General features: G+C 42.3%; 1 protein-coding gene and 1 pseudogene across 1 annotated transcript; both read right to left on the bottom strand.

The window, feature by feature from the left end:
* Window positions 1-902: 902 nt before the first annotated feature.
* LOC135529077 (immunoglobulin lambda-1 light chain-like) lies at window positions 903-5,833 on the bottom strand. Its single transcript, XM_064957986.1, has 4 exons — window positions 5,711-5,833; window positions 5,285-5,614; window positions 2,343-2,372; window positions 903-1,481 (listed from the first exon to the last, which is right to left on the bottom strand). The coding sequence occupies exons 1-4, from the start codon at window positions 5,748-5,750 to the stop codon at window positions 1,156-1,158; spliced, it is 726 nt and encodes a 241-aa protein (XP_064814058.1). The 5' UTR covers window positions 5,751-5,833; the 3' UTR covers window positions 903-1,155.
* Window positions 5,834-11,695: 5,862 nt separating this feature from the next.
* LOC135529076 (immunoglobulin lambda-1 light chain-like) lies at window positions 11,696-16,266 on the bottom strand (annotated as a pseudogene).
* Window positions 16,267-22,822: the final 6,556 nt, after the last annotated feature.

The raw sequence follows: 22,822 nt of genomic DNA, 5'->3' as shown, positions 1-22,822 counted from the left end.
GCAGATGTTCCTAATGATTTATTCCCTCAGTATACACTGTTGAAATACAGCTGTTTGAGCCACAAGGTGGCAGCATATTACAATATGTTTCTCTCTTCTCTTTCCACATGCTGGCAAAGTATTAATGACTAAAATGGTATTGTACATCGTAGTAAGATGCAAGTTTAAAACACTTTTGAATATTGTAACTATATAATATGAATATATCATGTTATTGTACTGTTGTTTTAATTCATCATACAGTGAAATAGTACAAGCAAATATTGTACAGGAAATATTGCGATCCCCAATCACATGATTCATCAGAAATCAACAGTTTTTTTTTCAGATAGATATGGATGATAATTAAAGAAGTACTTTCAGAATGGTCTAATAATTACGCAATAAGGTCCTGAGGGGGTATGTGGTATATGGCCGATATACCACAGCTAAGGGCTGTTCTTATTTACGACGAATTGCGGAGTGCCTGTTTACAGCCCTAAGCCGTATATATCGGCCACATACCACAAACCCCAGAGGTGCCTTATTGCGATTATAAACTGGTTACCAACGTAATGAAAGCAGTACAAATAAATGTTTTGGTATGCGGTCTGATACAGTATACCACGGCTGTCAGCCAATCAGCATTCAGGGCTCGAACAACCCAGTTTATAAAACAATCATATCATACTAATGAAGGTTCTCAATAATGTGAAGTTTTAATATAAACTAAACTTGTGGTCCATCTCTGGTTATTCATTAACATTACATTAAACCTGCCCTACATCCTGGATATCTAGATCAACTATTTCTGGATCTGGACTAAAGTCAGAGAGCAGAATGCGCTATTTGAGTTCAGTTAAACTCCCCCTCATTTAGAGCTGCTAACACTGATGTTCATAAACATGCTCTACTACAAACACTTGTTCTTTAGAATGTTCTTTATTGAATATCCACAATACAGCAAAGCTCTAACTATTCCTCTATTATACATCTGCAAAACAACACATTTCAAATATAAAAAGTCTACTTATCGTGTAGCCTATTATATCAGTGTGATTAGCTATTTATCTTTTAAGGAACATAATGTATATATGCAGGTTAAACTTCTAATGCATTAACAATAACTTGAAAAGTGATGTAGAAATTGAAATGGACATTACAATGGTTCTCAGGCTATTCAGTGCTGCATTCAGACTTCTTGATGTCTTTCTCAGCGAACTTGGATCCCGCGGTGACTTTACATGAGAACACTTTGTCCTGGTTCCATTCTGACGTGTCAACGGTCAGACAGCTGCTGAGCTGGAACGTCTTGTCGGCTTGCGGCACCGGGCCACTCGTTGCGATGCCGCCGGTGACCGGATTCCCTCCCGCTGTCCAGCTGACATCTGCGAAGGCCATGGCCATCTGACTGGCCAGACACACCAGGGTGACTTTGCTGGATTTCAACTCATCGCTGGACGGAGGGAAGATGGTCAAGACAGGCGGAGGGAGGGTAGAGTCTGGACCAATGGAATGAGCAGAATAAATATTACGCAAAATCATTTGATAAATTAGTAGAATGAAACAGGGTTGTGTGATTATACGGTAGAAAAAAATACAACGTTTTCTCAAAGGCTACAAACAATTAACATTCTGGCCTCGTAAATTAAAAGTCCCTAAAACCATGTAATTCTATTGTTACGTGTTACTCACAAATCTCTGTTTGTACCTGGTCTTAGTTTTAAACTTCCTAAGTAACTCTCCATGTGTGACTTTTCAGAGGTGAATCAGATTTCTGTACAAGTGGATAATGAGTTCAGATCTCTACATTTAAACATCATCAAGTAGTCAGATGTGCTGAATGAGGGATACAATCAAACATATATCCTACTACTAGTCACCCAGGAAACAGAGTTACCAACTGTCATTTAGTAGCCTGCAATGTAATGAATCATGTAGCAACATTGTGTGTAACTACCATATACATGGTTTTATCATTATTTAATATAACATTATTTATATACATGGTTTATCACGTGGGACCAATCATTAAAGGTTGATACAACTTTATGTTATTTAATATAACATTATTCAAATCTACCTCTGAGTAAATACATGATTATTTATGAGACATTATAAATATATTGTTGTGGGACCAGTACCTCAAATTGTCCATATTTTTAAGTTTAAATGTAGCATTCACATTCAAATCTACTGTAGGTTAAAAGATGTCACATGGTGTCCATGAGATAACATTATAAATAGGTTATTTACACTAAATAAACATGAAAGAACCATATAATGGTTAAATATGTAACTCATTAACTATTTTATTAAAACAAGTTGAATACAAAAAATGAGTTAAAATAAAGGGAACTCACCAGTGACAATGAGCTTGGTTCCTTGGTTATGATTCAGTTTGTTCACATGGTGTCCATGACTCTTGATAATCAGTCCATCCCATTCAAAGAGGTTAATTACTACTGAAATAAACTGAACCATCCCATCCAGACAGATAATGTTAAATATGTAACATCCCATTCAGACTATTACGTCTCTAAAACAGGAACTTGAACCATCCCACAAAAGCTATAAGGTTAAAGGACAGGAACTGAACTCATCCCATTGACAGAGCTTCACTCTCTCTACTGAGAGGACAGGAACTGAACCATCCCACAGTGATTCAGTTTCTTACTGAGAGGACAGGAACTGAACCATCCCATTCAGACAGAGCTCCTCTCTCTACTGAGAGGACAGGAACTGAACCATCCCATTCAGACAGAGCTTCACTCTCTCTACTGAGAGGACAGGAACTGAAACATCCCATTCAGACAGAGCTTCACTCTCTCTACTGAGAGGACAGGAACTGAACCATCCCATTCAGACAGAGCTTCACTCTCTCTACTGAGAGGACAGGAACTGAACCATCCCATTCAGACAGAGCTTCACTCTCTCTACTGAGAGGACAGGAACTGAACCATCCCATTCAGACAGAGCTTCACTCTCTCTACTGAGAGGACAGGAACTGAACCATCCCATTCAGACAGAGCTTCACTCTCTCTACTGAGAGGACAGGAACTGAACCATCCCATTCAGACAGAGCTTCACTCTCTCTACTGAGAGGACAGGAACTGAAACATCCCATTCAGACAGAGCTTCCCTCTCTCTACAAATATCTCAGGCTTTTCTAGAGTTCCTCTCTATGAAGTAACAGTATATAGAATAGCATCATATTCTGCTGTTTGTGTCTGGTCCTTTTGAATCCATCAGTTAAAGCACTATCCATATGATGCAGTATTGACTTGATGATGATGATGATGATATGATCTTGTTGACATGTAGGGATGGATGGTAGTTCTATATTCAGATCTCCCATTGTGACATGTGTATATTGTTATAATAATCTCTGATCAACTTCAACTACTGTTTCTTACAGTTCACCCCACTGCCACGCATGAATTAGAAGTGAGTGTATTTGGGGAGAAGATTTTTGTCATGGTGTATATCACTGTGATACGTATTCCTTAACAGAGCTGTCCCAGGTCTTACAATAATACACCGTTGAGTTTGCCTCCTCCACATTGTTAATAATCAAACAATAATCTGATTTAGACTGATGATTAGATGTGAATTTAGGAGAGGAGAAACCAGAACCATATTCTACAGAACTCCGAACAGTGTGGTACCACCTTAACACGTACTGAGGGACTCCTCCTAGAACATGTCCTTAGTGGTTACAGTCCTTAGAGCCTTCTCTATTATCAACAGTCCCCAGGTTACAGTCCAGAGTGAACCATCTCCATTATCAACAGAGGTTACAGTCCTCTACTGAGAGGACCACTTATCAACATCCCCAGGTTCAGTCCAGTGGCCGTCTCTCTATACATCCCATTCAGACAGGCCCTCTCTTACTGAGAGGACAGTCCCAGTCCAGTGGCCTCTCTCTATTATCAACAGTCCCAGGTTACAGTCCAGAGTGTCCATCTCTATCATCCCAGGTTACAGACAGACTGAGATTATCAACAGTCCCCAGGTTACAGTCCTTATGTCTCTTGAGAGGACAGTCCCCAGGTTACAGTCCTTAGTGGCCTTCTCTATTATCAACAGTCCCCAGGTTACAGTCCTTAGACAGGCTTCTCTCTATCAACAGCCAGGTTCCAGTCCTCTACTATCAACAGTCCCCAGGTTACAGTCCTTAGTGTCCGAACCATCTGTACTATCAACAGTCCCCAGGTTAGACAGACTTCTCTACTATCAACAGTTTCCAGGACAGCCTTAGTGTCTCTACTATCAACAGTCCCCAGGTTACAGTCCTTAGTGGCCGTCTCTACTATCAACAGTCCCCAGGTTACAGTCCAGAGTGGCAGTCTCTACTATCAACAGTCCCCAGGTTACAGTCCTAGTGGCCGTCTCTACTATCAACAGTCCCCAGGTTACAGTGTCCGTCTGTAATCATCATAAACTTACCTTGCTCTTGTTTCCAATGAGATGAGGCCACTTATACTTACCATACTTTAGGCCTTACCCCCAACCACAATGATATTTTACAAACCTTATTCACCCAGAAAAAAAAAATAACACTAAAGACTAATAACACTAAAGAAATGTGATGCTGACATGTCTAAATAAATGTTATCCCCTACTCACCTGGACTCCATAAACCTGCCTTGCTTCCCCAACATGAGATTTGACAGGATACTTACCGACTCCCCACATTAACACGGCAGTTCTGTTGATCCACAAATACACGTTACAATAATAATAAATCATGACTTTCTCAATTCAGCTTTCATCCAACAAAACGTTGGGTCTAGGAGAGGAGAAACCACTGCTATGTTAAGCCTGACTCTTTTATCATTCGGTGTCTAGATAAGGCAGTATTGTGCACTTTCATTTATAAAAGGAACATGAAAATAGGCTATAAGCATCAATTACAAGAGCAAGGAACACTGAGAATGACCATAGATTTCATCTGAGAAGTCTGTCATAAAGTTAGCCTATGGATTATAGTAACTGTCAACACAACACATGTAGAGGCTGAAATGCAAGTGACTTATTTACCTGCTTCCACAAAATGGAGGCTGCATCTGGAATATCACTTTATCATTCATGCTTTGTGACAACTAGGTGCAATTGTTAATGACAACAATCTGCTAAATGTGTGAAGTGTTTTGTGTAAAACACAAGCATGGAATGTTCTCCTCCTGCAGACACACTGGTTCAGGATGACTTGACATTCAGTTAGTGTCTATATTCAGAACATCTGAAAGCAGAAGTGAGTGTATTTGGTGGGGAGGTTTTTGTCATGGTGTATATCACTGTGATACGTATTCCTTAACAGAGCTGTCCCAGGTCTTACAATAATACACTGCTGAGTCTGTCTCCTCCACAGTGTTAATAATCAAACGATAATCTGATTTAGACTGATGATCAGATGTGAATTTAGGAGAGGAGAAACCAGAACCATATTCTACAGAGCTCCAACCAGTGTGGTACCACCTTAAAACATACTGAGGAACTCCACCTGGAACCTGTTTATACCAATGAGCACTATTATCAACAGTCCCCAGGTTACAGTCCAGAGTGGCCGTGTCTCCTTTCCTCACCGTCACAACAGGAGGCTTCTGGGTCACCACAGTCACACCACTGACACCTGGGAAATAAGAAGGTGACATGTAGTAAAGAGAAACATACAGACTCATTATCAATAAACCAGGAAGTAAAACCTCCAGGAAGTCAGACTCCTTACATGTTAGAGCAGTGAAGAGAGTGCAGAGTGTCCCCAGCATGTTGTCAGTGTGTGGTGTGAACGGCCCTTACTGTCCAGCTGAGAGATGAGCAGGGTTGGAGTGTGAGGAGAGGAGAGGCTGCAGGACCCACCTATAAGGAGACAGACAGGGAGGGCCAGAGGGAGGGGCCTCTACAGTTAACCAATCACCAAGCCAGGGAGGACCAGAGGGAGGGGCCTCTACAGTTAACCAATCACTATCTACTCTCAAACGTACTGTATCTGGGTCTTCACAAGACCAACAGACAGATTTATAAATAATAACTGGATGTATCCTATATTTTCATAACTGTGACATACATTTCAATTAGAGTCACTATTAAACTATAAAAAATTGAAATATTTAAGAGAAGACTATTTCATAAACATATTGGATTTGTTTTGTTGCATTGTAAAGATCAGTATTCTGTTTCTTCTCATTTATGTTAGTTAGTTTATATCAGCATGTCATAATATGTATAATAATAACATAATGATAATAATATCTGGACCTGATAGTGGGGTTCTGAACTAACAGTACATCACTAAATGACTGTTGATGTAATATGTCTCTACTGTAAACCAGGGGACTGACTGTCATGGAGGTTCTGATACATGGAGTCTTCTGTCAGGACTGAACCTTCTGGAATATCACTTTATCATTCATGCTTTGTGACAACTAGGTATAATTGTTAATGTCAACATCCTAGTAAATGTGTGAAGGGTTTTGTGTAAAACACAAGCATGGAATGTTCTCCTCCTGCAGACACACTGGTTCAGGATGACTTGACATTCAGTTAGTGTCTATATTCAGAACATCTGAAAGCAGAAGTGAGTGTATTTGGTGGGGAGGTTTTTGTCATGGTGTATATCACTGTGATATGTGCACATTAACAGAGTTGTCCCATGTCTGACAGTAATACACTGCTGAGTCTGTCTCCTCAACATTACTGATTATAAACTGATAATCCTTATCAGACGTGGCTTTAGATGTGAAACGATCAGAGGAGAAACCAGATCCATATTCATCAGGAGAGGAGTCAGTATGGTGAAACCTTAACACATACTGAGGAGCTCCTCCTGGAACCTGTTTATACCAGTTTACATAATAGCCTTCATCTTTGGTGATGTCACAGTGAAAAGTGGCAGTCCCCTTTGTACTGACAGTCAGTACTGAAGGTGTCTGTGTCACTGCTTTCTGGCAACTGACATCTGTGGGAATGAAATACAATTTAAGACATTAAATCAAACATGAATTAACAACTTCTAATGGCTTTCTTTGATTCATGTTGAACATATAGTAAATCCCTTACATGTTAGAGCAGTGATGAGAGTGCAGAGTGTCCCCAGCATGTTGACAGTGTGAGGTGTGAACAGCCCTTACTGTCCAGCTGAGAGATGAGCAGGGTTGGAGTGTGAGGAGAGGAGAGGCTGCAGGACCCACCTATAAGGAGACAGCCAGGGAGGATCAGGGGGAGGGGCCTCTGCAGTTAACCTATCACCAAGCCATGGATGACCAGAGGGAGGGGCCTCTGCAATCAACCGACCACCAGCTACTATTATTTTTCAGTGTAATTTTTCTGAATGATCAAAGTAACCAGAATCTAGTATGATCATTGTTCTACATGAGATCCTGTCTTCTTCACTGACTCATATTCTACCTCCATCAAATCATATCTGTAGTTTAATATCCTATACTAGTTCTACACAGGACCAACATAATGATGAGGTATCTAATCTCCTACCTCCATCAAACCATGAATGGAGTTTATTATCCTACACGAGATCTACACAGGACCAAAAAAAAAAAGTATTTCACCTTTATTTAACCAGGTAGGCAAGTAGAGAACAAGTTCTCATTTACAATTGCGACCTGGCCAAGATAAAGCAAAGCAGTTTGACACATACAACGACACAGAGTTACACATGGAGTAAAACAAACATACAGTCAATAATACAGTAGAAACAAGTCTATATACGATGTGAGCAAATGAGGTGAGATTAGGGAGGTAAAGGCAAAAAAAGGCCATGGTGGCAAAGTAAATACAATATAGCAAGTAAAACACTGGAATGGTAGATTTGCAATGGAAGAATGTGCAAAGTAGAAATAAAAATAATGGGGTGCAAAGGAGCAAAATAAATAAATTAATTAAATACAGTAGGGAAAGAGGTAGTTGTTTGGGCTAAAGTATAGGTGGGCTATGTACAGGTGCAGTAATCTGTGAGCTGCTCTGACAGTTGGTGCTAAAAGCTAGTGAGGGAGATAAGTGTTTCCAGTTTCAGAGATTTTTGTAGTTCGTTCCAGTCATTGGCAGCAGAGAACTGGAAGGAGAGGCGGCCAAAGAAAGAATTGGTTTTGGGGGTGACGAGAGAGATATACCTGCTGGAGCGTGTGCTACAGGTGGGTGCTGCTATGGTGACCAGCAAGCTGAGATAAGGGGGACTTTTCCTAGCAGGGTATTGTAGATGACCTGGAGCCAGTGGGTTTGGCGACAAGAATTTTTAAAATTACTTTTTTTTACTAGGCAAGTCAGTTAAGAACAAATTCTTATTTACAATGACGGCCTAGGAACAGTGGGTTAACTGCCTGTTCAGGGGCAGAACGACAGATTGGTACCTTGTCAGCTCGGGGGTTTGAACTTGCAACCTTCTAGTTACTAGTCCAACACTCTAACCTCTAGGCTACCCCTCCCCAGGGTAGCCTAGTATGAAGCGAGGGCCAGCCAACGAGAGCGTACAGGTCGCAATGGTGGGTAGTGTATGGGGCTTTGGTGACAAAACGGATTGCACTGTGATAGACTGCATCCAATTTGTTGAGTAGGGTATTGGAGGCTATTTTGTAAATGACATCGCCAAAGTCGAGGATTGGTAGGATGGTCAGTTTTACAAGGGTATGTTTGGCAGCATGAGTGAAGGATGCTTTGTTGCGAAATAGGAAGCCAATTCTAGATTTAACTTTGGATTGGAGATGTTCGATATGGGTCTGGAAGGAGAGTTTACAGTCTAACCAGACACCTAAGTATTTGTAGTTGTCCACGTATTCTAAGTCAGAGCCGTCCAGAGTAGTGATGTTGGACAGGCGGGCAGGTACAGGTAGCGATCGGTTGAAGAGCATGCATTTAGTTTTACTTGTATTTAAGAGCAATTGGAGGCCACGGAAGGAGAGTTGTATGGCATTGAAGCTTGCCCGGAGGGTTGTTAACACAGTGTCCAAATAAGGGCCAGAAGTATACAGAATGGTGTCGTCTGCGTAGAGGTGGATCAGAGACTCACCAGCAGCAAGAGCGACCTCATTGATGTATAAAGAGAAGAGAGTCGAATGATGATGAAAATTATGAGGTATCTAACCTCCATCTAATCTTCATCACTGACTTATATTCTACCTCCATCAAACCATGTCTGTAGTTAAATATCCTACACTAGATCTACACGGGACCAACATCATGATAAGGTATCTAATCTCCTACCTCCATCAAACCATGTCTGTAGTTTAATATACTACACTAGATCTACACAGGACCAACATCATGATGAGGTATCTAACCTCCGACCTCCATCAAACCATGTCTGTAGTTTAATATCCTACACTAGATCTACACGGGACCAACATCATGATGAGGTACTTAAGATGTCTCCCTATTCCCCTTATAGTGCACTACTGTTGACCAGAACCCAATGGTCCTTTGTCAAAATTAGTGCACTATAAAGGGAATATAGTGCCATTTGGGAAACATTTTCAGTTTCAGTCCACTCCTCTGGTCACCTGCAAATCCCCCTAACTCCCCCCTCCCCCCACACAAATCTGAGAGGAGATAAAACAACCCCTTAATTTACATGAAGCTATAAATAAGGAGAGGAGGGGAAGCAGGTGTGTCCTGGGGGAGAAGGGGAGCAGCACATCACTGCCTGTAACAGTGTCAGAACTAGAACACGTCCCTGGTGATTGACTCTGATAACTAGAGATAGTAGACATGAAACCACCAGCTGGTCTTTGGGTGGGACTGAAACCAGTGGTCTACAGACAGCTGTTCCTGTTGAAATGTACATGTAGATCTTTCCTCAGTCATTATTGGTGGTCCTATCCTCTGGTGGACTTTGACAGAACTGCAGAGTCTATTCTGATCACTGAGGCAGGATGGTGTGAATCCTAACTTCTAATTAAGGTGAATCTTTACTTAGTCATGCAGATACCAATAGTCTCTCTACTACTACACCCATCCACTAGTACTAGAGGAAGGAGGGTCCCTAAACCTTAGTTAGACTGATATAGTCTCTCTACTACTACACCCATCCACTAGTACTAGAGGAAGGAGGGTCCCTAAACCTTAGTTAGACTGATATAGTCTCTCCACTACACCCATCCACTAGTACTAGAGGAAGGAGGGTCCCTAAACCTTAGTTAGACTGATAAAGTCTCTCTACTACTACACCCATCCACTAGGACCAGAGGAAGGAGGGTCCCTAAACCTTAGTTAGACTGATATAGTCTCTCTACTACTACACCCATCCACTAGGACCAGAGGAAGGAGGGTCCCTAAACCTTAGTTAGACTGATATAGTCTCTCCACTACACCCATCCACTAGTACTAGAGGAAGGAGGGTCACTAAACCTTAGTTAGACTGATATAGTCTCTCTACTACTACACCCATCCACTAGTACTAGAGGAAGGAGGGTCCCTAAACCTTAGTTAGACTGATATAGTCTCTCTACTACTACACCCATCCACTAGTACTAGAGGAAGGAGGGTCCCTAAACCTTAGTTAGACTGATATAGTCTCTCTACTACTACACCCATCCACTAGTACTAGAGGAAGGAGGGTCCCTAAACCTTAGTTAGACTGATATAGTCTCTCTACTACTACACCCATCCACTAGTACTAGAGGAAGGAGGGTCCCTAAACCTTAGTTAGACTGATATAGTCTCTCTACTACTACACCCATCCACTAGTACTAGAGGAAGGAGGGTCCCTAAACCTTAGTTAGACTGATATAGTCTCTCTACTACTACACCCATCCACTAGTACTAGAGGAAGGAGGGTCCCTAAACCTTAGTTAGACTGATATAGTCTCTCTACTACTACACCCATCCACTAGTACTAGAGGAAGGAGTGTCCCTAAACCTTAGTTAGACTGATATAGTCTTTCTACTACTACACCCATCCACTAGGACCAGAGGAAGGAGGGTCCCTAAACCTTAGTTAGACTGATTTAGTCTCAACTACATCACTACACTCCTTTCTGAACCAGACCAACACAGAACTGAGGAGAGATTTGTACTGACAACACAGATATTGTAAACTAAATTCAATAACATTATCATTTGTGATTGATTTGAAACTGCGTGATGGATTTATTCTGGAAATTATTACAATGAAATACAACTATAAAGAAATACAACAGTTTGAGCCACAAGGTGGAAGCATATTATAATATTTAATCTCTTCTCTTTCCCCCTGCTGGCAAAGATGTACGGAGAGAAAAGAGTCATGAGTAAAATGTTAAAGTACATTATAGTAAGACGTCGGTTTATAACACTATTGAATATAAACTATGAATATATTGAATTTATCACGTTATTGTGCTGTTGTTTTAATTCCTCATACAGTGAAAAGTACAAGCAAATATTGCCTAGGAAATAATCAAGTTTCCTTTTCAAATCAACTATTTTAAATAGATATGGAAGATTATTAAATATTTACTTTCAGAATGTTCTTATAAAACAATCTTATCACACTAATGAAAGGTTCTCAATAATGTGAAGTTTTAATATAAACTAAACTTGTGGTCCATCTCTGGTTATTCATTAACATTACAGTAAACCTGCCCTACATCCTGGATATCTAGATCAACTATTTCTGGATCTGGACTAAAGTCAGAGAGCAGAATGCGCTATTTGAGTTCAGTTAAACTCCCCTCATTTAGAGCTGCTAACACTGATGTTCATCAACATGATCAAATACAAACACTTGTTCTTTAGAATGTTCTTTATTTAATATCCACAATACAGCAAAGCTCTAACTATTCCTCTATTATACATCTACAAAACAACACATTTCAAATATAAAAAGTCTACTTATCGTGTAGCCTATTATATCAGTGTGATTAGCTATTCATCTTTTAAGGAACATAATGTATATATGCAGGTTAAACTTCTAATGCATTAACAATAACTTGAAAAGTGATGTAGAAAATGAAATGGACATTACAATGGTTCTCAGGCTATTCAGTGCTGCATTCAGACTTCTTGATGTCTTTCTCAGCGAACTTGGATCCCGCGGTGACTTTACATGAGAACACTTTGTCCTGGTTCCATTCTGACGTGTCAACGGTCAGACAGCTGCTGAGTTGAAACGTCTTGTCGGCTTGCGGCACCGGGCCACTCGTTGCGATGCCGCCGGTGACCGGATTCCCTCCCGCTGTCCAGCTGACATCTGCGAAGGCCATGGCCATCTGACTGGCCAGACACACCAGGGTGACTTTGCTGGATTTCAACTCTTCACTGGACGGAGGGAAGATGGTCAAGACAGGCGGAGGGAGGGTAGAGTCTGGACCAATGGAATGAGCAGAATAAATATTACGCAAAATCATTTGATAAATTAGTAGAATGAAACAGGGTTGTGTGATTATACGGTAGAAAAAAAATACAACGTTTTCTCAAAGGCTACAAACAATTAACATTCTGGCCTCGTAAATTAAAAGTCCCTAAAACCATGTAATTCTATCGTTACGTGTTACTCACAAATCTCTGTTTGTACCTGGTCTTAGTTTGAAACTTCCTAAATAACTCTCCATATGTGACTTCAGAGGTGAAGCAGATTTCTGTACAAGTGGATAATGAGTTCAGATCTCTACGTTTAAACATCATCAAGTAGTCAGATGTGCTGAATGAGGGATACAATCAAACATATATCCTACTACTAGTCACCCAGGAAACAGAGTTACCAACTGTCATTTAGTAGCCTGCAATGTAATGAATCATGTAGCAACATTGTGTGTAACTACCATATACATGTTTTATTATTATTTAATATAACATTATATTTACCATATCATGGTTTTATCATTTAATATAAGGTGGGACCAGTACCTTAAAGGTTGATACAACTTTATGTAGCATTCACATTCAAATCTACCTCTGAGTAAATAGATGATTATTGTATGAGACATTATAAATGAGTATTGTTGTCAAGTGGCAGCAGTAACCAACATGGTCAAATAGTCCATCATGTTTTTTAAGTTTAAATGAGAAATCAACAACTACAGATGTACTGTAGGTTATGAAGATGTCACATGGTGTCCATGACTCTTGATAATCAGTCCACAAAGTAGGTTAATTACACTAAATAAACATGAAAGAAGAATATAATGTTAAATATGTAACTCTATTAACTATTACGTATTAAAACAAGCCTTGAATACAAAAATATAAGGTTAAAATAAAGGGAACTCACCAGTGACAATGAGCTTGGTTCCTTGTCCGAATACCACAGTGATTCAGTTTGTTTACACGGCCGTACAATAACCTCCTCACTCTCTACTAAGAGGACTGAAACTGAATCATTCCATTCAGACAGAGCTTCACTCTATCTACTGAGAGGACAGGAACTGAACCATCCCATTCAGACAGAGCTTCACTCTCTCTACTGAGAGGACAGGAACTGAACCATCCCATTCAGACAGAGCTTCACTCTCTCTACTGAGAGGACAGGAACTGAACCATCCCATTCAGACAGAGCTTCACTCTCTCTACTGAGAGGACAGGAACTAAACCATCACATTCAGACAGAGCTTCACTCTCTCTACTGAGAGGACAGGAACTGAACCATCCCATCCAGACAGAGCTTCACTCTCTCTACTGAGAGGACAGGAACTGAACCATCCCATTCAGACAGAGCTTCACTCTCTCTACTGAGAGGACAGGAACTGAACCATCCCATTCAGACAGAGCTTCACTCTCTCTACTGAGAGGACAGGACCTGAATCATCCAATTCAGACAGAGCTTCACTCTCTCTACTGAGAGGACAGGACCTGAATCATCAGGAACTGAACCATCCCATTCAGACAGAGCTTCACTCTCTCTACTGAGAGGACAGGAACTGAACCATCCCATTCAGACAGAGCTTCACTCTCTCTACTGAGAGGACAGGAACTGAACCATCCCATTCAGACAGAGCTTCACTCTCTCTACTGAGAGGACAGGAACTGAACCATCCCATTCAGACAGAGCTTCACTCTCTCTACTGAGAGGACAGGAACTGAACCATCCCATTCAGACAGAGCTTCACTCTCTCTACTGAGAGGACAGGAACTGAACCATCCCATTCAGACAGAGCTTCACTCTCTCTACTGAGAGGACAGGAACTGAAACATCCCATTCAGACAGAGCTTCACTCTCTCTACTGAGAGGACAGGAACTGAAACATCCCATTCAGACAGAGCTTCACTCTCTCTACTGAGAGGACAGGAACTGAACCATCCCATTCAGACAGAGCTTCACTCTCTCTACAAACATCTCAGGCTTTTCTAGAGTTCCTCTCTATGAAGTAACAGTATATAGAATAGCATCATATTCTGCTGTTTGTGTCTGGTCCTTTTGAATCATTCAGTTAAAGCACTATCCATATGATGCAGTATTGACCTGATGATGATGATGATGATGATGATGATGATGATGATATGATCTTGTTGACATGTAGGGATGGATGGTAGTTCTATATTCAGATCTCCCATTGTGACATGTGGATATTGTTATAATAATCTCTGATCAACTTCAACTACTGTTTCTTACAGTTCACCCCACTGCCACGCATGAATTAGAAGTGAGTGTATTTGGGGAGAAGATTTTTGTCATGGTGTATATCACTGTGATACGTATTCCTTAACAGAGCTGTCCCAGGTCTTACAATAATACACTGTTGAGTCTGCCTCCTCCACATTGTTAATAATCAAACAGTAATCTGATTTAGACTGATGATTAGATGTGAATTTAGGAGAGGAGAAACCAGAACCATATTCTACAGAACTCCAAACAGTGTGGTACCACTTTAAACACGTACTGAGTGACTCCTCCTGGAACCTGTTTATATCAACAGTCCCCAGGTTACAGTCCACTCTCTACTATCAACAGTAACCAGGTTACAGTCCAGAGTGGCCTTTTCTATTATCAACAGTCCCCAGGTTACAGTCCTTAGTGGCCGTCTCTATTATCAACAGTCCCCAGGTTACAGTCCTTAGTGTCCGTCTCTATTATCAACAGTCCCCAGGTTACAGTCCAGAGTGGCCGTCTCTATTATCAACAGTCCCCAGGTTACAGTCCTTAGTGGCCGTCTCTATTATCAACAGTCCCCAGGTTACAGTCCGTAGTGTCCGTCTCTATTATCAACAGTCCCCAGGTTACAGTCCAGAGTGTTCGTCTCTATTATCAACAGTCCCCAGGTTACAGTCCATAGTGGCCGTCTCTATTATCAACAGTCCCCAGGTTACAGTCCGTAGTGGCCGTCTCTACTATCAACAGTCCCCAGGTTACAGTCCATAGTGGCAGGTCTCTATTATCAACAGTCCCCAGGTTACAGTCCGCCCGTAGTGTTCGTCTCTATTATCAACAGTCCCCAGGTTACAGTCCGTAGTGGCCGTCTCTATTATCAACAGTCCCCAGGTTACAGTCCGTAGTGTTCGTCTCTATTTTCAACAGTCTCTCTTCTGCTCACTGTTATTACAGACTGACTATCATGGAGGTTATCTGATACATGGAGTCTTCTGTCAGGACTGAACCTTCTGGAATATCACTTTATCATTAATGCTTTGTGACAACTAGGTGTAATTGTTAATGACAACATTCTACGAAATATGTGAAGGGTTTTGTGTAAAACACAAGCATGGAATGTTCTCCTCCTGCAGACACACTGGTTCAGGATGACTTGACATTCAGTTAGTGTCTATATTCAGAACAGAAAGCAGAAGTGAGTGTATTTGGTGGGGAGGTTTTTGTCATGGTGTATATCACTGTGATACTTCCTCTTTAACAGAGTTGTCCCATGTATTACAGTAATACACTGCTGAGTCTGTCTCCTCCACATTACTGATTATAAACTGATAATCCTTATCAGACGTGGCTTTAGATGTGAAACGATCAGAGGAGAAACCAGAACCATATTGATCAGGAGAGTCGAGTGTATAGTGATACCTTAACACATACTGAGGAGCTCCTCCTGGAACCTGTTTATACCAGATTACATGATAGCCTTCATATTTGGTGATGTCACAGTGAAAACGGCAGTCCCCTTTGTACTGACAGTCAGTACTGAAGGTGTCTGTGTCACTGCTTTCTGGCAACTGACATCTGTGGGAATGAAATACACCATTTATTAAGACAATTTATCATACATGAATGTAAAACTTCATTGGCATTGTTTGTGGATTCAGATTGAACAAACAGTAAATCCCTTACATGTTAGAGCAGTGAAGAGAGTGCAGAGTGTCCCCAGCATGTTGTCAGTATGTGGTGTGAACGGCCCTTACTGTCCAGCTGAGAGATGAGCAGGGTTGGAGTGTGAGGAGAGGAGAGGCTGCAGGACCCACCTATAAGGAGACAGACAGGAGGATCAGGGGAGGGGCCTCTACAGTTAACCTATCAACAAGCCAGAGAGGACCAGAGGGAAAGTGACCTCTACAGTTAACCAATCACCAGCTTCTCTCATTGCTCGACATGAGATCCTGTCTTCATCACTGATTCATATTCTACCTCCATCAAATCATAACTGGAGTGTAATATCCTACACTAGATCTACACGGGGCCAAAATAATGATGAGGCAACTTACCCCACACCCCACCCCCTCCCCCCACACAGTTCTGAGAGGAGATAAAATAGCCCCTTCATTTACATGAGGCTATAAATAAGGAGAGGAGGGGGGGAAGCAGGTGTGTCCTGGGGAGAAAGGGAGCAACGCATCACTGCCTGTAACTCAGTGTCAGATCTAGAACACGTCCCTGGTGAATGACTCTGTTAACTAGAGATAGTAGACATGAAACCATCAGTTTTTTCTGGGTTAGTACGGAAGGAAGGCCCCGCGAGACTAGGTGGGACTGAAACCAGTGGTCTGACTGGCGCCAAACTGTGCCTGCTTTAATGTAGGTATATCCTGAGTCATTATTGGTGGTACTTTGTCCTCCTCTGGTGGACGTTGACAGAACTGCAGCCTCTATTCTGATCACTGATGCAGAATGTGAAACACGTACATGACGCCACGCTTCACTGAGTGTACAAAACATTAAGAACACCTTCCTAATATTGAGTTGAATCTTACAAGGTCATAGTTTAATGCTGAAAGACTAAGTGAAGGTCAGACCTATACAGTAGATATTAATGCTGAAATGATACTGAGTCCAACATGTAATGTTAATAACAGAGAACAGTTTAAACCATGTAATAATGGCAGCTTCAAACTCTCTCAACATTGGCCTGTCATTCCTGCATCCTAATGTAAAATAGAGGTCAGCGTTCTAGTCTGAAATACTTGAATGCTTCTCTCTCTCTCCGCCTGGCATTCTGGGTCGTTCCACCAATTCGGTGCCTATTGAAAAGTGTAACTTGGTAAAGCATTTCTTCGATTTTGTCATAAATAGCACATATTCGCCTTCATAAACAACGTGTTTTCCCATCTCAAGAGGTTAAATAAAGAAAGTAATATAACAAATGCCTAGTAAGTGTCAAATAAAGTAACAGAGTTGATGATTTCTTCTTAAATAAGCCATGAATCCCCTTGTGACAGTGGGGAGAGTGGAAGCTTGTTGTGTGCAAAAAGGAGTGGTAATTGAATGTTTCACAAAAAATGTTTTATTGTTACAACATTTCCATCCTATCTATCTATGAGTAACAAGATTGACATAATGCTCCACCTGCTCAGTTTTCCACCAAATAACACCAGAAAATGGCCAAGAACCAGCTCACCTGCTTTTACTCTATGATTTGACTATTAGATGTTCAATGTTTCTTTGATAAAACTATTTAAAAAGGAATAGTTTCCCCATATTAATTAGACTCAGCAAAATGATGTTGCCACGAGCAGCACCGGAGATATTGAGATGGGCGAGATGCAACACTTCACTCTCACACAATAACACAAAGTATCTGCGCATGTGCACGGATACACTTCACACTGTGTACAGCGTGGTGGCCAGGCCATCAAAAGAGCGGAGAGGTTGAGCTTGCGCTTCAACGCTCTTAGTTGTTGTGAGAATTGACCCACTAAGCTGTTTACTTTCTGTATCTACATCATATCGCTGGTTTGAATGCCAGAGCCGACAAGGTGGGGGGAGTCTGTCGCTGTGCCCTTGAACAAAGCACTTCAAACAAATTGCTCAATGGGCTCAGCGTAATGGTGACCCTGGCCGAATGATGAAGCCCTTTTTTACATCAGCTGCTGCCACAAAGTGCTTTACAGATACCCAGACTAAAACCACATAGAACAGGCAGAAGCACATTGGGCAGGAAAACTCCCCAGAAGGAAGGAATTTGGGAAAGAACCTAGAGGGGAGCCTAGAGAGGAAGCAGACTCAGAGGAAGGAACCTAGAGAGGTACCAGGCTCAGAGGGAGGAACCTAGAGAGGAAGCAGACTCAGAGGAAGGTACCTAGAGAGGAACCGAGAGAGGAAGCAGGCTCAGAGGGAGGAACCTAGAGAGGAAGCAGGCTTAGAGGAAGGAACCTAGAGAGGAAGCAGGCTCAGAGGGAGGAACCTAGAGAGGAAGCAGGCTCAGAGGGGAGGAACCTAGAGAGGAAGCAAGGTCAGAGGGAGGAACCTAGAGAGTGGTGTGGGGGCTGTGCTTTGGCAAAGTGGGTGGGGTTATATCCTTCCTGTTTGGCCCTGTCCGGGGGTGTCCTCGGGTGGGGCCACAGTGTCTCCTGACCCCTCCTGTCTCAGCCTCCAGTATTTATGCTGCAGTAGTTTATGTGTCGGGGGCTGGGGTCAGTTTGTTATATCTGGAGTACTTCTCCTGTCCAATTCGGTGTCCTGTGTGAATCTAAGTGTGCGTTCTCTAATTCTCTCCTTCTCTCTCTCGGAGGACCTGAGCCCTAGGACCATGCCCCAGGACTACCTGACATGATGACTCCTTGCTGTCCCCAGTCCACCTGGCCGTGCTGCTGCTCCAGTTTCAACTGACCTGAGCCCTAGGACCATGCCCCAGGACTACTTGACATGATGACTCCTTGCTGTCCCCAGTCCACCTGGCCGTGCTGCTGCTCCAGTTTCAACTGTTCTGCCTTATTATTCGACCATGCTGGTCATTTATGAACATTTGAACATCTTGGCCATGTTCTGTTATAATCTCTACCCGGCACAGCCAGAAGAGGACTGGCCACCCCACATAGCCTGGTTCCTCTCTAGGTTTCTTCCTAGGTTTTGGCTTTTCTAGGGAGTTTTCCTAGCCACCGTGCTTCTACACCTGCATTGCTTGCTGTTTGGGGTTTTAGGCTGGGTTTCTGTACAGCACTTTGAGATATCAGCTGATGTACGAAGGGCTATATAAATAAGTTTGATTTGATTTGATTTGATTTTAGAGAGGAAGCAGGCTCAGAAGGAGAAACCTAGAGAGGAAGCAGGCTCAGAAGGAGGAACCTAGAGAGGAACCAGGCTCAGAGGAAGGAACCTAGAGAGGAAGCAAGGTCAGAGGAAGGAACCAGGCTCAGAGGGAGGAACCAAGAGAGGAACCAGGCTCAGAGGGAGGAACCTAGAGAGGAAGCAGGCTCAGAGGAAGGAACCTAGAGAGGAAGCAGGCTTAGAGGAAGGAACCTAGAGAGGAAGCAGGCTCAGAGGGAGGAACCTTGAGAGGAAGCAGGCTCAGAGGAAGGTACCTAGAGAGGAACCAGGCTCAGAGGGAGGAACCAGGCTCAGAGGGAGGAACCTAGATAGGAACCAGGCTCAGAAGGAGGAACCTAGAGAGGAACCAGGCTCAGAGGAAGGAACCAGGCTCAGAAGGAGGAACCATACAGTCTATGTTACCATACAGTCTATGTTACCATACAGTCTATGTTACCATACAGTTAATGTACCATATAGTATATGTACCATACAGGCCATGTACCATACAGTCCATGTACCATACAGTATATGTACCATACAGTTCATGCATCATACATTATATGTGCCATACAGTTCATGTGCCATACATTATATGTACCATACAGTACATGTACCATACCATATGCGTACCATACAGTATATGCACCATACAGTATATGTACCATACATTCTATTATAATATGTACCATACATTATATTATTGTATGTACCGTGCAGTATATGTACCATACAATCTATGTACCATACAGTCCATGTACCATACAGTCCATGTACCATACAATCTACATACCATACAGTCTACATACCATACAGTCTATGTACCATACAGTATATGTACCATACAGCATATGTACCATACAGTCTATTATATATGTCCCATACAGTCTATGTTACCATACAGTCCATGTACCATACCATCTACGTACCATACCGTATATGTACCATACAGTATATGTACCATACAGTCTATGTACCATACATTTCATGCACCATACAGTCTATATACCATACAGTCCATGTACCATACCGTCTTCGTACCATACAGTACATGTACCATACAGTCCATGTACCATATAGTCTATGTACCATACAGTCTGTTATATGTACCATACAGTCTATGTTACCATACAGTTCATGTACCATACCATCTACGTACCATACAGTCTTTGTACCATACAGTATATGTACCATACAGTCTATTATTATATGCACCATGCAGTCTATGTACCATACATTATATGTACCATACATTGTATTAGTATATGTACCATACAGTAGATGTTGCATGCAGGCTATGTACCATACAGTCCATGTACCATACCACATACGTACCATACAGTCTATGTACCATATAGTCTATTATTATATGTACCATACAGTCTCGGCGGATAAGAATTTCACTGTAACCTGTGATTACATTTGCAAGCCTATGACTGTGTGTAATACACTCATCTAATCTACTTTATGTTACCTAGTGTCCACCAGAGATGAGACCAGACCATAGTTTTATGTCAAAGGCATATGGAGATGCCCTTGATTTGCACTGAGCATGGTCGTGTTTGCACTTTTGGGACTATTGCATTGATTGATCCCATAGTACCAGGCAAGCTAAATAACGCACAGACATACACCTGTCCTGCACTGGTTGCAACAACGTTCTTATTCCAATTCACCACCTGTTCACGTGTTGTATTATTATTCTGAGACACAGACCTCCCTACCCCCTCCTTTTCTCGACTCCTCATCTCTCCCTTCACCACGGTGCATATGCCATATTCCTAAACGAGTCAGCGAGATTCCAGTTAGGATAAACTAGGACAGGACAATTTAATAAGCAAGATGGCGTTTCCCCTGTCGGTGGCTAAAGTGACGCTCCGATAATGCAATGAGTATTGAATATCTCATAGGGAATATAGCGAGGATTCTGGATAACACTGTGCAGCCTAATCAATCATGTGGCATTGATCTACTCTAAAGACAGAGGAAGAACATAACTTGACTTGGAGAGTAAGATTGCCACTGGACGAATGCCAAGGTATTTGTACAGTCAGAGACAAAACCGAAAACGATGTAGCCTAAATAACGGAATCACGTCGAAAAAGCAGCGCGATAAAGCAGCGGGGTTCTGTATTCTGGCTCATCATCATCAAACTGGTTGGATGACGGAGAAGAAACGCGTGGGACGGGAGATGCCTATCTATCGTTTTTAATCATCCGTCAGTCAAGTGAATGCCTGCGGTATCAAATTCAAAAACAAATACCGACGGGAATGTTTGTCAACATATGTCTATTGATCCGATGTGAAGGATGCGCCACTGCGTCTCAAGGGTGTCAATGAGAAATAGCCTAAAATGCAGCGTTTAATTTGACTGGCATACAATCCTTCGGCTAAATGTGCTTTAGTCAACATCTGATCTATTTCCAAGTTGTATTTTGATAAACCCTGTCTGCTGTCGTCTCAAGACTGAAGAGGGGGGAGGATGTCCGTGGCTCTCTCCGTGACGGTTATGTCTTCAGCGTTCTTTAATCCCAGTTTTGCCTTCAGTTCCCATTTTGACTCAGGTACGTGTCGATCTCAAACGGACATTTAATGTGTGCGTTGTTTCATGTGTGTTTCATCTAATGTCTTTGTCAGAATGTGTATTGCTAGTATTGAATTTGAAACATTATATTATTCTTCATCATCATCAGGTCCCTCTATATGTTGAATCATTGTGTGTTTAAACTCTGCTGCTGGTCCTTCAGCTCCATGTGAAGGATATGAATGTTCATCTGTCAACAGCAGCAGTGAGATCAATATGCAGTAGGCAGTGTGCTGTTGGCAGCCTTTATAGCCTGGCTGTGTGTGTGTAGGTCTCTGTGAGATGATATTTGGGCAGTCTTCTTCTCCCTTTCTGTAGTCAGACCTCCAGCAGCACCCACTTTTTTTGCCTCTTGGAGCAGTTTCCATGGCAACCCGAGGGGAGGGTGGCATGTTATTATTTTAGAGGAATGCTGAGGAAGTTGGGATGAAGGGCAGTGTGTGTGTGTGTTTCACTATCACGCTATTACCTACCTCTCTCAGCCTGATCCGCAGTGGAGAAAGGCAGCTCAAAGCCAACCTAGCATGCACACCCCTGCAGGTGTGTGTGTGTGTTTGTATGCGTTTGCGTGTGTATGCTTGTGTGTTAGCCCAGCTTGGCCCAGCTCAAACCTACTTCAGTTCACTGGAGACCTCACTCCCTGACTCTGGCTCTACGGCTTGTTGTTGAAAGTTCAGTAGTCTGCCTGTCTGCAGTGTTTACCCAGAGCTCAGGGCAACTGGACAGGGCAGAGCCAGCATGGACTCTGGCTACTAGAGCCAGCATGGACTCTGGCTACTAGAGCCAGCATGATGGGCAGGAGCACTCAGGTGCTGCTGTGTTGGGGGAGGGTTTGAGAGGGGAGGAAGAGACATGTGAGGGAGTGGGGTGAGAGGAGAGAGAGTTGGAGAGGAGGACAGAGAGTAGAGGGGGAGAGGGTTGAGGAAGGGAA

The sequence above is a fragment of the Oncorhynchus masou genome, unplaced genomic scaffold (genome assembly GCF_036934945.1).
Source record: "Oncorhynchus masou masou isolate Uvic2021 unplaced genomic scaffold, UVic_Omas_1.1 unplaced_scaffold_1087, whole genome shotgun sequence".
NCBI classification, from domain to species: domain Eukaryota; kingdom Metazoa; phylum Chordata; class Actinopteri; order Salmoniformes; family Salmonidae; genus Oncorhynchus; species Oncorhynchus masou.
Note: the sequence above shows the minus strand (reverse complement) of the source record. Positions and strands in the feature narration are given on the sequence as shown.